Below are 15887 nucleotides of genomic sequence, written 5' to 3'. Positions count from 1 at the left end.
TACACTTTTATGCTCGTGAAGCCCACGTTCTGTTCAAACAAACGGATCCGTCAAAAATTACAGTTTGGTATTAAGTCTAAGGGTTTAAGTGTTACAAATGAAATTATAGGGGTTCCTTGTTTTTTGGGCAAACCACAGGAGGTTAAAGTGTAATTTTCCCTTTAGTTTATTTTCTTAAAAAGATATTGACTGTGGTATTTAGTTGTAATTTTTAAATTATAATTTAGAGCAAATTTCATTTTACCATTTGTGATTTGGGTTATGTGCGGTTTACACTCCTAATATTTGGAAATGACCACATAATACCCGCGGTTTGTGGACTGAAGTGCACCGTTAAGTCCGTTAACGATTTAATAAAAAGACTAAAATACCCCTATATATAAGTAACTTAAGGCCTCGTTTGTTTGATGGATTAGGTTAGATGGAATTATAAATACGGTGGGATTGAGTAAGAAAATTATTAGTGTGGTGGTATTAGCTTGGAGATGTAAAATAAAATGTGTTTGTTTGTGCACTAGTGTGGTGGTATTAGTTAGTTGGGATTAAATGTGCAAATTACGTAAAAATCCTTATTACATAGAAGATAACTTTATTAATTTTATAAAATGAGGGGCAAAATGGTCTTTTAGCCATTAATCCATAAGAATCTCACCTCTCCCATGGGTATGCTAATCCCACCATGAGAGGGGATTGATAGTCCTATGGGATTAGTCAATCCATATCATTCCTCTACAAACAAACATGGCATAGGTGGGGTCCACGTATTACTAATCTAATCTCCCTCCATAAACCTCCAAACAAACATCACCTAAGTATGTGAATTACGGATATTTTTGTCATTTATTTGGAAGACAAAATGCACTTTAACTCCCTATGCTTTATTCCATGTGCGATTTACTCCCTTGAAGTTTGAAAATGAGCATATAACCCCCTTATGTCTAGCATGTGTTTCACACTTGCTGTTAAATAAGACAAAATGTTTAACGGCGTTGTTGGCTACATATTTTGTATAACCCAATTACAGTTCAACATATGGCAGGATAAGGGCAATACGGGAAGACAATTCAAATCTTCAATCATAATCACACACGTGGCAGTTAGTATTGGTTTTGTAGATCTGCATAGCACTGGATCAGCAAGGAAATGCAAGATGACGTGGCTTCAATGGTTACTCATATTTAAATTCAAAATCAAGAGGGAAGCCTAACTGCAGATATGGCATAGTGGAGCTAACTATAAGGCAGCATGATCAGCGATCATGGAGGGATGGTTTGACGGTTAAAAATGCAGTTTGACGGTTGTCATTGAGAAGTATAAATACCAAAGAAGGCCCCAGAAAGTGCCCCCAGACTTAGATCCAAAAAATCAGTTTTATCTACTTTATTTCCTTTTCAGTTTTTACATTTTTTGTTCTTTACATTTCTGTACTTCAAATTCCTGCACTGCATTTCATTCATAGGAGTAGTTTCAAGTAGTTTGTTTCTGTAAACCTCTACGAGGCTGATTGGAATCTTTGTAAGCCTTTCATTCTACTTAATGAAATGCTATAATTGTTCTTCATTGTTTACTTAATTTTTCTAAACAAAGCCACCAATAAAAGTCCTCTTCATTGAGGCTGAAAGAACTAAAACACAATCGTCCGATAATTGGTTGGCAATTAATATTCTGTAAGGACTGATTAATCCTTCCTGGCACGCTCACAATTACAAAAATAACCTTCGAAAGTTAAAAAGTCAACATATATTTTTGGCACGCCCAGTGGGACTAATTGAAATGGCTAGACGTAAGAGACAAGGAGAAAATGAACGCTTGGAAGAAGGCGTGGAAGGAGGGGTAGAAATGCCTAACCCAGAGGATAATGTGATAACACATCCTGTGGAGTACCTGTTCTATCAGAACCTATGGTCGAATAGACCAGTACTTCGGAACAAGTACCACATGTTCAAAATATTGGACGAGACCAAGGAATTGGACCATCCACTGCTCCATCTACTCACCCAATGAATCCATGGGGTGGTCTAGTAGATGCCATAGGACAGCAGTTAATGAACACAATGGAAAGGTGGAAAACATCCTTCATGGATCGAATGAATACCCACTGTAGAAAATTTAATGTATAAAGAGAAATAGAGAATTGTATTATTGATTGATAGATTACAAGATTTATATATTACAATTCCTATACAATCTATATATAGAAGAAAATGTGGTAGTAGGTGTAGTGGAGGTGATAGTGGGTTAGGAAATTTAATGTATAAAGAGAAATAGAGAATTGTATTATTGATTGATAGATTACAAGATTTATATATTACAATTCCTATACAATCTATATATAGAAGAAAATGTGGTAGTAGGTGTAGTGGAGGTGATAGTGGGTTAGGTGAAGTGGAGTGTGTGGTGAAGTGGAGGTAGGTGAAGTGGAGTGTGTAGTGGAGTAGGTGAAGGTAAATTCTAACAGCCCCCCGCAAACTCAAGGAGGATAGAAACTAACCAACTTGAGTTTGGAGAGAGTTACAAAACAAGAAAATACATAAAAATAAAAAAGGATAGGAGACACTGTATGGTCGTGTCAGACCGTTGGTGAAGACACTGTATGGGGTGTCATAACGTTGTAGAGGACACTGTATGGTGGTGTCAGACCGATGTAGAAGACAGTTTATGGGGTCATGTCGGACCGTTGTAGAAGACAGTTTATGGGGTCATGTCGGACCGTTGTAGAAGACAGTTTATGGGGTCATGTCGGACCGTTGTAGAAGACAATGTTGTGACAGCTTACGGAGTCTTGCTGGACCCTTGTAGAAACTAACCGGAATCAATGTCGGGACAGTTTACAGAGTCTTGTCGGACCCTTGTAGAAACTAACCGGAATCTATGTCGGGACAGTTTACAGAGTCTTGTCGGACCCATAAAGGAGCTAACCGGAATCAATGTCGGGACAGTTTACAGAGTCTTGTCGGACCCTTGAAAAAGCTAACCGGTATCAAATGTCGGGACAGTTTACAGAGTCTTGTCGGACCCTTGTAGAAACTAACCGGAATCAATGTCGGGACAGTTTACAGAGTCTTGTCGGACCCTTGAAAAGTCGCACCCTCAAAAGGTGTGCCCAATCTTTCAAAAGGCGTGCCATCAAAAGGCGTGCCCAATTCATCAAAAGGTGTGCCAGACATGATGGCGAGGCACGTGGGCACATTGGCTTGCGTGCCCGTTTGTCGGCTGGTGGCAAGAGGCGCGCGATGCGCGTGGCTGCCTCGGCTATAAGACGGAGGCTGAGGCTGAGGCAGAGAAAAGCTGCGAAAAAACCTCTGAAAAAACTTCGTTGTGCTGAGAGAGAGAGTCTGAAAAACTCTGTTGCCCAGACAATGGCCTCCTCTTCCTCTTCTTCCCGTGGTCTGCTTACTCTCTTTCCCGAACTGAACGAGTCAACAAGAGAGAGAACTGGTGCGGAGACCAGTGAACCTCAACCAAACACCTCTGTGTTCGCTCCGTTGAACTTTCCGATGCGGTCGGTGGAGCAAAGAATGGCAGTGCAGTCGGATGTGGAGGCCAATCAGTATACTTTGAAGGCATGTGTGGAAAGCATGACGGCGGTCACAAATTTGTCGAACCGGCTGCAGAGTAGGACAAATGAGGTGCAGCATTTAAACGCCCAACTGGCTCTGCTCCAACGCATGTATAAGGATGCGCGAGCAGAGATAAGCGTGCTGAAAGCAGAAAATAAGGAGCTGAAGCGGAAGGCTACCATGATGTTCCGATTTGGAGGTCCACCATATGCTGTAGTGGAGGAGCAGGGTGGAGTGAACGTGCTCGGTGGAGTGGGTAGTATGGAGGCAGCGCCGGTAAGGGACACCCAAGAGAAAAGCAAGAAGAAGAGACCTGCAGCAGAGTAGAGAAGAAAAATCCCACTGTGGGTGCGGGTGTGTTGTGGTGGTTTGTTTGTTTGTTGGTTTTTTTTTTTTTTTTTTTTTTTTTTGTGTGTAAAATTGTGATCGGGGTTGATCCCTGAGATAAATAAAATATGATTTGGTGTGCAAAGCTATATGGTATGAAGGGAATTGGAAAAAGATTAAAAAGAATGTGAAAGAAAAATAAAGAAAAAATAATAAAAATATATTTGAAATCAAAAAATGAAAGATGGAGGAAATAAGGAAAGTGGTTTGGAGAAAATAAATAAAAATAAAAATAATGGAGTTGGAAATCAAACGGAGGAGAGATGAAGATTTTTTTTTTTTTTTTTAATATAATATAATAAAAAGAGATATATATATATATATATATAATAAAGAAAGTGGGGAATAAGAGTGTAAAGAAAAGAAAAAGTATAGGTTGCATCGTGGGTCACATGGGTGAGTAAAAGAAAACAATAAAGAAATGAGTGGGTGCCCCCATGTGCAAGGATAGTGCTGGCACTTCAATAGGTGGTACAGCCTGCTGAGCATCAGCTTTGACAGGAGCTGCCTTTGGACATTTTCTCTAATAAATGCGTCAAACTGTTGCTGTTGGTGTTATCAAGAATGTGGAGAAGAGGAGGCTTGTCTGATGGCCTCTTGGGCTGTGTAATCATATCGAGGTTGGTTGACCTCTCAATCATGTTGTCACCCTCAAAACCAGAGATGGGGACAAAAGGAATTTTGTCAGGGTTGTAACCAACCTTCTTCAGATAGGAAGAGACTTCCTGCACAATTTCATCATACCTTGCTTTTGAGTACTTAGGAGTGGTAGCATCCATCTTGTTACAGCAGCAAATCATCTGCCTCACTCCAAGAGTAAAAGGAAGGAGAGCATGTTCACGGAAGAACTTGGGCTCCTTCTCAATCTCCTTGCCAGATCGACGATCAATCTCAGCAAACTTGACAGCAATGTGGGAGGTGTGGCAGTCAAGAACTGGAGCATACCCATTACCAATCTGACCCGGGTGATTCATAATAATAACCTGGGAGGTGAAATTTGCAGCTTCCTTAGCTGGATCATCCTTTGAGTTGGATGCAACAAAACCACGCTTAAGATCCTTCACTGCAACATTGTAGATGAAGACGATCGAGACAGTGGTGTATGGGAGGACAACAGTGAGAGGAGAGGCAGTGGTGGTGGACTCGAAGAAATTTCAAGGTATGTGTAGAAAATTCTTAGCAGATTAGGTTGAGGTCCGGCGGGCGGCCAAGGCGAGGTTGCCGCCCGCCGGTGAAGCGAAAAATACTAAGTGCTTAACCTTGCTCTGATACCATGTAGAAAATTTAATGTATAAAGAGAAATAGAGAATTGTATTATTGATTGATAGATTACAAGATTTATATATTACAATTCCTATACAATCTATATATAGAAGAAAATGTGGTAGTAGGTGTAGTGGAGGTGATAGTGGGTTAGGTGAAGTGGAGTGTGTGGTGAAGTGGAGGTAGGTGAAGTGGAGTGTGTAGTGGAGTAGGTGAAGGTAAATTCTAACACCCACCAACCAACAAACACAAGAGATATGGAGGAAATTTCAAATGTCCCTCAGCAAAGATTGGCTAGAGATAAACAGTCTATGCAAATTAATGGACATTCTAATGGTCAAATTAGGAATCAAAATTACGAAAGACGATCACCTCAGTCTTGGTATGAACCTCTTTCGAGACCTATCATAAATCAAAATGCCTCAGTACTTAATAGTGAAGCTATGCAAGTTGGTGGATCTAGCCAAACACAAGAAAATCACATAAGAATGTTTCCAAATCCCATGTTCGAAGCCATACCTGGCACAAGGGGGTTCACTAACCCTTTTTTTGAATTTACACCCGGGGGGTTGGAAGGGTTCCCTACAATTGGAAGAGACACAACACCTGTTCCAGCACCTTTCGTAGGTCCTTTCGCAGGACAGGCTCAAAGGGGTTACCCATACCCTCAACAGTAACCAGCACCATAAGGACAACCAATCCCAAACATGCCACCCTATGGACCAAGAGGACCTCAGGCACAAGGTTGTCCACCAAATCTTGTGTTTGTTCCTCCAGTAGTGGTTCAACAAGCACAAAATATGGTTCCTATGGACCAAATTGCTGACATTGTTAGAGAGATGTGTGGACCAATGACTCGGGGGGTTTAAACTCCTGTGTACAAGAAACCATATCCAGAATGGGTAGATAGGGTACATGAATACCCAAGAGGATTTAGGATACCAGACTTAGCTTTTTTATGGGAATGGAAACCAGTAAACGGTGGAACATATTGCTAGGTTCTCTGCTCAATGTGGTGAATTTACCAATAATGATTACATGAAGTTGAGATTGTTCCCAAATTCTTTAATTGGGGCAGCCTTTGTATGATATATTAACCTTACACCTGGCTATATCCAAACTTGGCAACAGATAGAGGAGGCATTCCATGCCCAATTCTTTCAAATGGAGCCAGAAGTTTCTATGGCAGACTTGGCAAGGTTGAGTCAAAGGCCTGATGAAAAGGCTGCTCAATGTATTGCTAGATTCAAAAAAGCACGAAACAAATGTAGGATTGTCTTTCCAGAGCCTGAGTTCATGAGATTGGCTGAAAATGGTTTAGAGTTTAGGCTTCGAAAGAAGTTTGGCTTAACTGAGTTTAGAGACTTAGAGAAACTGACCTATAAGGTATCTAGATATGAAGCATTACCAGAGGAAGAACAAGATCGAAGTAATGCATCATGCAAGACGTATTATAGAGATCCTAATTATGAGATTGATGCAGTAGAGATTATAGGGAAAGAACCTGTAATCTGTGAAGTATTAATTCATAAAGACACAACAATAGACCAGCAGTTTAAAAAGAAAGACCTTCATAGGAAATACTCTTTTGATTTGACAAAGGCAGATGACATTTTTGATCATTTGCTTACTGCGAACTTCCTGAAGTTACCAAAAGGAGTCAAAATTCCGCCTCCAGAGGAACTTAAAGGAAAAGTGTATTGTAAATGGTATAATTCTTGGTCTTACTCAACTAAAAACTACATTATTTTTCGAGACAAGATTCAAGAGCAGATTCGAAAAAGAAGTTTGAAATTCCCAGCTAAAGCTAAAAAGGCCATGGGGATTGACACTAATCCATTCTCAGAAATTGGAGAAATGGTAGCCAATGTCATTGTACCAGACTTCCAGAACTTGTCCTTGAAAGAATTAGAAGAGGTTAATGTGCAAATGCATGTTACCAGCCAGACTACTGTCAAGAAAGATACTAGAAGTTTACCAGCTATTGGACAAGGTTTTCCAGACCAAAGGGAAGACTCTGATGAAGAAACACTGGATAATGATTCTTTAGAGGCAATTGTCATGCAAAGAATGTGTCCCAGATGTAGGTTGAGCTACAAGTGGTTGAAAGGGCTTCCGATTGATGGGAAGCAATATTACAAGGATGTGCAGAGACGTCCCAAACCAACCAGTGCTTATAACAAAAGGCCATTTCCAATTGGTATTAGGCAGCAGCCATTAATGGTTGAGCCAACAGCCACTAGAGTGCACTCCAAAGGCAAGAGACCTCTACATGAATCCAAACCACCTAACTATTACAAAATGAAGGGAAATCATCCTGAAAGGAGACCTGAAAGGGGTTCAAGTTATGGAATCAAAGCCAGGGATTGGCCTCCTAAACCAGCCTCACGCAGGATAGAAAGTGGCCACCTTCATGGAAGGCCTGAATTGGGCCCAAAACAGGGAGTCAGGGCCAGGCAATGGCCTTCACGGCCAGCTTTGAAAGTGGCTTCGAAGGGAGAAAGAGACAATTCAACAACTAGGCTAGTAGGTTTGTGGGTGCCTGGAGTCCCAGATTGGTTTGTCATGCAAAACAAACCTAGGGAGATGTCTACCCAAAGAAATGTTGTAGGAGACCAAGGTAGGATGGTTAAACTTCCTTTGGTGGCTCCAAATAATTGGGTGTTACTTAAGCATCCAAAAACAAAGGAACCAAATATGGTCCCAGTGATCTCTAGGTCCCAAAGGAGGAAGATCCAGCAAAGGTACACTCAGTACCAGAAGGATCTGAAAGAAAGTGGAGAAAATTCTTTATTGGTCCAGCCAAAGGGCTAGGCAAAGGGAGAAAAAAGTTCAAAGTTAGATCATAATCCAAAATCATCTCCTCATGATAAAAGGAGTTGCAGCAGAGTGCAATTGGCCAAAGTTCATTCTGAACTGAACGCCAAAGAAAGATCCAGTTTGGCAGGATTGGAAAAAGCTTTGATGAAAGTGATAGTGGGACAGAAGAAGAAGTTGGCCTAGGCCAAAGGAAGGAGTTGGTTGAGGAAGAATGTTTGAAGCCTTCATGGCTGAACAAATATTTTTGGTTGAAAAACCAACAAAAACAGACCATTCGAAGGAAGTTACGAGTACTGAAATGTCAGAATACAGCATGGAAGATGCTTCTGAAGTAATTGAACAACTTGGCCATGAAGAGAAACAGATACAACCAGTCATCGAATTTGGCTCGTTTCCTCCAGTATCAGTGAATATGGTATATATACTACCACAGGAATTCCAAGCTGAAGATGAGAACCAAGAAGGTCAAGAAATTGACCCAATTCCAATTTCTAGTGAAGACTTGCAAGTGAGTATGGTGCAAGATGAATCCGAAGTGGCCATACCAATGGAAACTGAGGATGAGAGTAAGGAGGAGGTAAGTATAAACCTCTCATACCCTTTTGAGTATCCCACAACATCCATGGCACAGCATGTCAAACCCTTGTATATCAAGGCCTTTTTCAATGGGATACAGATGAATCGGGTATTGGTGGATAATGAGGTAGCAGTAAACTTGCTTCCGAAATCTTCTTTGAAAAAATTAGAAAAGAGGAACCTCAGACTAATCCCAACCAGTACAACCATTGCTGGTTTTGCTAGAAACAAACAGATGGCTCAAGGCATTTTGCCCATCAACCTGAGTCTGGGAACCAGGACTATGTGACTGCATTTTTCGTTATCGACAGCAATGTTAAGCACAATGCTCTACTTGGTGGGGATTGGATTCACACCAACAAGTATGTGCCTTCCTCTCTACATCAAAAAATAATGATGGCCTTGGGAAGTGGAGAGACAGAGGAAATCAATGCAGATCCTTAAACCTTCATAGCTTGTGCAGATTTTGTAGAGGCCAAATTGTATACTGAAGGGGTGGCACCACTCAGTGTATTGAGGAAACTTGATGGATCAACCGAAGTGACGGCTGATGAGGAATTAGCACATCTGAAGCACTTAGTCTAAGAAAGTGCTGATGAGAAGTTTGTTGCCAAAAATGATAATGATGCCTAGTTGTAGGCAAAAAGATGGAACCCAGGAGGCCAGGTCTTTGGCTTTAATTAAGTTCTCAGTATTGGACATAAAATCAATAGTCCAGAAGATGCAAGAGCAAGAGGAAGAAGCCATGGCAATTGGCTGTAAGCAGGAGCAGCAATAGGTTAGGGTTTTGGCCTTTGGAAAATACTGTGCATTGGATATTGAAATAAAAGTCCAAGAGATACAAGAAGAAGAAGCCTTGTGGACAGACTTTGTCTATGAGGAAGAGGGCAAAGATATTGAATCAAAAAAACTGGGAGCAGGACAGAGCAAGGAGATTACTTCGAAGATAAAAGAAATCAAAAAAGAAGCATCAATGAGTCCTCAAATGCAAGACCCTTTGAAAGAAGTGAACTTAGGGGAAGGTTCTATACAGCAGCCCACCTATATAAGTGCTTGGTTGAATGCTCTTGACAGGGACTAGTTGTTGGTGGTCTTGAAGAGATATAAAGATTGTTTTGCATGGTCTTATAATGAACTACCAAGATTGGATAGGTCATTAGTAGAACATAGGCTCCCTATGAGGCCTAATTTCAAGCCATACAAGCAAAAACCAAGAAGAATGAGCCCTGAGGTGATTCAAAAGCTCAAGGAGGAAATTCTTAGGCTCCTCAAGGCAAGCTTTATTAGGACAGCCAGGTACGTTGAATGGTTATCCAATATTGTGCCTGTAGTTAAGAAGAATGGTAAAATGAGGGTATGCATCGATTTTAGAAACCTGAATTTAGCAACCTCAAAAGATGAGTATCTTATGCCTATAGTAGATTTGTTGGTAGACAGTTCAGCAAGGCATCAAATTTTATCAATGATGGATGGGCACTCTAATTATAACCAAATCTGCATTGCAGAAGAGGATATCCACAAGACAGCATTCAGATGTCCTGGGAATATTGGCACCTTCAAATGGGTTAAAATGCTATTTGGCTTGAAGAATGCTAGGGCTACATATCAAAGGGCTATGAACACTATTTTTCATGACCTCATTGGAGGATATTTAGAGTATTACATTGATGATATTGTAGTAAAGTCTCAATCCATGGAGGAACATTTGTTTCACTTGGAAGCAGCCTTTGAAAGAATGAGAAGGTTCAAGTTAAAACTTAATCCTCTCAAATGTGCTTTTGGCATATCAGCTGGAAACTTCTTGGGCTATGTAGTACACAATAAGGGAATGCAGATTGATCAGAATAAAGCCAAAGCTATCATTGAAGCCAGACCTCCATCAAGTAAAAAAGAATTACAAAAATTCTTTGGACAGGTTAATTTTCTTCGAAAATTCATTTCTAATACTACAAGGAAAACTAAAGTATTTTCTTCCTTATTAAGGTTGAAAGATAAAGAGGAGTTTATGTGGACAACAGAGTATCAAACTGCTTTTGAAGGAATCAAAGCCTACTTGGCCAACCCTCCAATGCTGATGCCACCAAAGGGTGATAAGCCCTTAAAGTTGTACATAGCTGCAACAGAAAATTCGTTAGGAGTTTTCTTAGCCCAAGACAATGAAGAAGGCAAGGAGCAAGCTGTTTATTACCTTGGTAGGTTTCTAAATTCTTGTGAATGTAAATATTCAGCTGTAGAAAAGTTGTGTCTTGCATTGTATTTTGTTGCAATGAAATTAAGATATTATCTTTTGCCTACAACTGTCTTGGTAATTGCAACCACAGATTTAGTTAAATATATGTTATCTAGACCCATGTTGAGGGGAAGAATTGGCAAATGGATACTAGCTTTATCAGAATTTCATTTAGAATATGTCCCCCAAAAGGCAATAAAAGGACAAGTTTTAGCTAATTTTTTGGCAGACCATCCATGTCAAACAGAAAGCCAAGAGATAATGGAACTTGGTATGGTTAGTGTTGAACCATGGCAAATATGGTTCGATGGATCAAAAGCCAATGGTCTAACTGGAATTGGTGTGGTAATTAAGTCACCACAAGAAGTAGAAACCACACATGCTTTCAGAGTGGATGAAATTACTTGTTCCAATAATCAAGCTGAATATGAAGCCTTAATAATGGGACTAGAAATACTTATTGGATTACAAGCTCATGCAGTTGACATATTTGGAGATTCTCAATTGGTAGTTAACCAGGTGAAAGGGATTTTCAAATGTCAAAGTGTAAGCATGTTGCCATACTATGTTGTTGCATTACATCTGCTTTCTCAATTTCAGATAGCAAATGTAACTTATGTCCCAATATTCTTGAATAATAAAGCTAATGATGTGGCTCAGAAAGTTTCGAATCTCAAGAGAAGGGATAATACTCAAAAGGACATAAGCCAAACAACATATCAGAAAGTAATACCATCCTTAAATAAAAGGAATGTGGTCTTGGAAGTCAATCATAATGACTTACAAGAACAAGATTTGAGGCATCCAATAATGCAATATCTAGCTGGCCCATCTTCGAAAGCCAGCAGAAAAATCAAATTGCAATCTATGCAATACATAATGTATGGTAATGCTCTCTACAAAAAGGGGGCAGATGGGTTATTGTTGGAATGTTTAGATCTAAAGGAAGCATTAACAGTTATGGCTGAGGTTCATGAAGGCATCTGTGGTGCTCATCAGCCTGGTGTGAAAATGAGCTGGCTACTTCGAAGACATTCCTACTATTGGCCAACCATCCTTAAAGACTACATAGAATATGCCAGAGGTTGCCAGGCATGCCAAAAGCATGGCATAATAAGGCACATACCCATAACTGATCTACATGCAGTTGTGAAGTCTTGGCTATTTAGAGGATGAGTCAAGGATATGATGGGAAAAATACACCCACCCTCTTCAAAGCATCAATGTTTCATCTTAGTGGCCACAGATTATTTCACTAAGTGGGTTGAAGCTAAGCTATATAAGGCTGTAGACCAGATCGAAGTTATTGGATTCATTAAAGATCTGATCCATAGATTTGGCATCCCACAAACTATAACTGTTGATAATGGGATTATATTTGATGGGAAAATGGTAAAGTCTTTTGTGGCAGAGTTTGGAATTAGCCATGTTAATTCTACCCCCTATTATACACAAGCCAATAGTCAAGCTGAATCATCCAATAAGTCTTTGAAGAAAGGAATACAAAAAGTTGTGGAAGATAATCCCAGAGATTGGCATAACTTTCTGTTGGATGTATTGTGCGCTTATAGGACTTCTCCAAGATCAAGTACAAGAATCACTCCTTATGCCTTAGTATATGGGCATGATGCAGCGCTACCTGTGGAAATTAATGTTAAGTCTTTGAGGGTGAGATGCCAGGATCAGTTAGATCTTGAGCAATACCATCAGAGTATGTGCTTGGAATTAGAAAGTATAGATGAAGCTAGAATTCTAGCATTAAATAGCATTCTTTTCCAAAAGAAAAAAGCAACCAAAAACTATAATAAGAAATTCAAGCACATTAGCTTTGATAAAAATGATTTGGTATGGAAGACAATACTCCCAATAGGGATTAAAAGCCACAAATTTGGCAAATGGTCACTTAACTAGGAAGGACCATATCAAGTTCATAGAGTCTTGCCTTTGGGAGCATATCATTTGAAAATTTTGAATGGATATATACATCCCAAAAAGATTAATGGCAGATATTTGAAGCCTTATTATCCAACTATGTGGGAAACACAAGAAATAAAATAGGTGCTGAATGAAAAGAACATGAGAACACTCAAATGATAAATAAGAACTTTATTTCATAAAGAGTTGAGCACATGTAGCCATAGATTGGCCCAAAAGTCAGTACAGTGTTTCAGTTGTTCTTTTACAATAAATGCTCTATTCTTAAGGGATGGGAACAACTGAATGGCTGTGGTCATCTCCTGCTTTCGATCAGCCAGCACTTAATTAGTAATTTGCAGCTTGGTGGTAGTTCGATCTAAAGCGTAGTTGACTGCTAATAACTCTTTCTCAAGTTGAGCCTTCTTTTCTAACAATTGAGCTTGAAATTGGGAGACAGAGGAATGTTACTCTTTCAGTTTTGACACATCAGCATGTATTTTGGAAACAAAACTCTGATCTCTCAGCAATTTTTCCTCTACAGCCTTGGCAGCATGACAAATGTTGACGTAAAAATCAATGGTGGCTGCTGCCTGAGATAAATGACTTGAAACAGTCATGTCAGATTGCTCAACAATCTTGCAGCACTAGAGGAAGCCATTTTTTATTATAGGCCTTTGTAAGGCTTCGAAAGGAATCCTCGAAAAGAATATCAGCAGCTCTAGGCAGCTGTCCAAGTCTGTTGAAAGCAAAGAAGTCTTACCACTGAAGGAAGAGCTCTCAAAAATTTCTAATAAAGAATCAGGTAGAACTAATGGCTTAGTCTCACTACTAGCTGTTGGAGAGGTGGAAGGTATGTCAAAGAGACTAGCTAACCTAGCTTCGAAGATGTCCACCTCATCCATTGACATGGAAGGTGCAGAAAGAGCTCTGGTGGAAGGAAGAAATGACTGTATAGGAATAGAAGAAGAAGGTGGAGTATCCTTAACAGTCTCTATAGTTTTGGCTACCAGTAGGTCAAGGGAAGAGGGACTGGAGCTAGGCAAAGATAATGGATAATGAGTTGGAGAGGAACCAGTACCTTCTCTATAGGAATCAACTATCATTAAAGATGAAGTAACAGCTAGAATTTCCTTAGGAGAGGAAGGAGAAGCAAGGCTTGAAGGGAAATCAAATTAAGTAGAATTGAAAGATAAATGAGGGAAGTACAGAGTTAAACCAAAAGAAAGAGATGCAGGAAGGGTATGGAAAATATGGGACCAAGAGGTGGAAGTATTGCTTGAATTGGCTTTACAATTCGAGGTCTTTCAACTTCAACTGAGATTGAAGGAGTCCTTGTTGAAGAATGCAGAATAGTTGTTGCTACAAAAGAAGAAATACAAAGTAATGTCAAGTCTCAGCACCAAGAATTTGAGAAAAGAAAATAGAGGCACAAAGGAAATTACTAATTTCAGAAGTGCTGGCTATGATTGGGGCTTTGCGAAGAGTATAATGTCCAGCAGCTTGTTGTTTTCTTGTAACTTCTCTTTGGAATGCATCAGCGGCAGCAACCTCATCTCTAAGCATTTGTTGTTGCCTCCTCTTCTCTGCCCTTTGAAATACAATAAGCTCTTTGGAATGCTCTGCTTGTACTGCTTTAGCATATGCTTCATGGATGGGATCTCCAGTGAAATCAGCAAGAAAGACAGTCATCTTCTTCCTTCTTTTTAAGGGTGTCTCTTGCTCTTGTTCTGTCTCTTCTTTTTCTGCTTCTTATTTTTCTGTTGCGTGAACCCCAGGTGCCTCCTCTTCAAGATCAAGTAAAAGCTTTCTTTTCTTTTGTTGTTGTTGTTTGCTCCTAAGAAGGTTTAAAGCTTGGACCTTTTGGGGAGAATCTCCCTGTGAGGCACCCGCACCACCTACACCAAAAAAAGAACTATAAGTAAGGGTAAGAGCATTATAAAGGAGAATAAGAGAAAAGAAACAAGGGTACATACCTTTCTTCGAGGCAGCTCGAGTAACTCTAGAAGGAGTTGAGGCAGCAGGAATAGGCTTTGTGGTGACAGGTGCAAGAACTGTAGTAGCAAGAGCAGTGGAAGAAATAACAACTCCAGCCCCTTTCGATTTGGCTTGAGATACGTCCAGTACCATTAATAGGTCTTGGGGAGGTATGGCCAAGTGTACCTCTATATTGGCCATCCATCAATTCTGGCACCTTTTCAATATGTTACTTTGAGGAATGAAAAGGAAGTACTCAATGTCAATAAAGTCCTGGATGAATTTAGAAGTTGCTTCTTCTAATTTGGATCTTCGAACCTTTATGCTCCTGCTCATAAGACTTAAATTGGTCTGGCTGCAAAGAGGTATTGGGACCTCTTTGTGAGAAGCCAAATTGCCTAGCAAATTAGGCAGGACAATAGGGCTCAACAATGCATTTGTAAGCTATGGGATTCATAGTCCCAATGAATAACTCTCTAAGGATCAGAATAGAGGCCCATATGTTCTTATGTTGGGGTGAAGAGCAGAACTTATCACTCAAAAAGGTCCTCAACCAGGATGGGCCAATGTTAGTAGATTCGAAGGGATGGAAGTTGTGGGAAGAAAAGGAAGCTGGGAGTTGGTGGAAGAAAGAAAAGTAAAAAGCAAAGGTGGAAGGATAGAGTGAAACATTGGCTAACCTTATGCCATGAGTAGTAGGGTTTGCCTCCAAAAACTTTAGGCATTTAGATTGTAGCTCAGTAAAATATGCAAAAAGCCAAAGCTGCAGTATCCAAAATGGACCTCCTTGATTGGCATCCAAGGGTTTCTCACAAAAAAGGGAACAAGCTCTATATACATGACCTAGAACATATGAAGCTAAGGCCACCTTTCTTTATAAGACAAGGGCTTTGGCAAGAGGGGCGAATTCAGACATGATCCTCTGAGAAGAGGTGCAAAAAATGAACTTGCAAAGCCAATATAATATAAAAGAAAAGAATTCTCTATCAATCACAGGGCCCTCTCTTTTATTCTCAGCCTTGACAAAGTCACTATAGGATGAGTTAAGAGAATGAAGGGAAAAAGGGGTTTTGAGGTCAGGATAATCTAGACCAATGAGGGTTTTAGTAGGGAACAGTCCTAATAGATGGTAGATATCAAGAACAGTAGGGGTCATCATC

At 40.0% G+C, this 15887-nt stretch overlaps 1 protein-coding gene across 1 annotated transcript; it reads right to left on the bottom strand.

The window, feature by feature from the left end:
- Nucleotides 1-2520: 2520 nt before the first annotated feature.
- Nucleotides 2521-5897, bottom strand: LOC145823695 (uncharacterized). The gene is made up of 2 exons (XM_082923207.1): nucleotides 5889-5897; nucleotides 2521-5089 (listed from the first exon to the last, which is right to left on the bottom strand). The coding sequence occupies exons 1-2, from the start codon at nucleotides 5895-5897 to the stop codon at nucleotides 4436-4438; spliced, it is 663 nt and encodes a 220-aa protein (XP_082779333.1). The 3' UTR covers nucleotides 2521-4435.
- Between the last annotated feature and the right edge of the window lie 9990 nt (nucleotides 5898-15887).

Source organism: Camellia sinensis, chromosome 4 (assembly GCF_055761805.1).
Source record: "Camellia sinensis isolate YWXY chromosome 4, ASM5576180v1, whole genome shotgun sequence".
Classification (NCBI taxonomy): Eukaryota; Viridiplantae; Streptophyta; class Magnoliopsida; order Ericales; family Theaceae; genus Camellia; species Camellia sinensis.
Note: the sequence above shows the minus strand (reverse complement) of the source record. Positions and strands in the feature narration are given on the sequence as shown.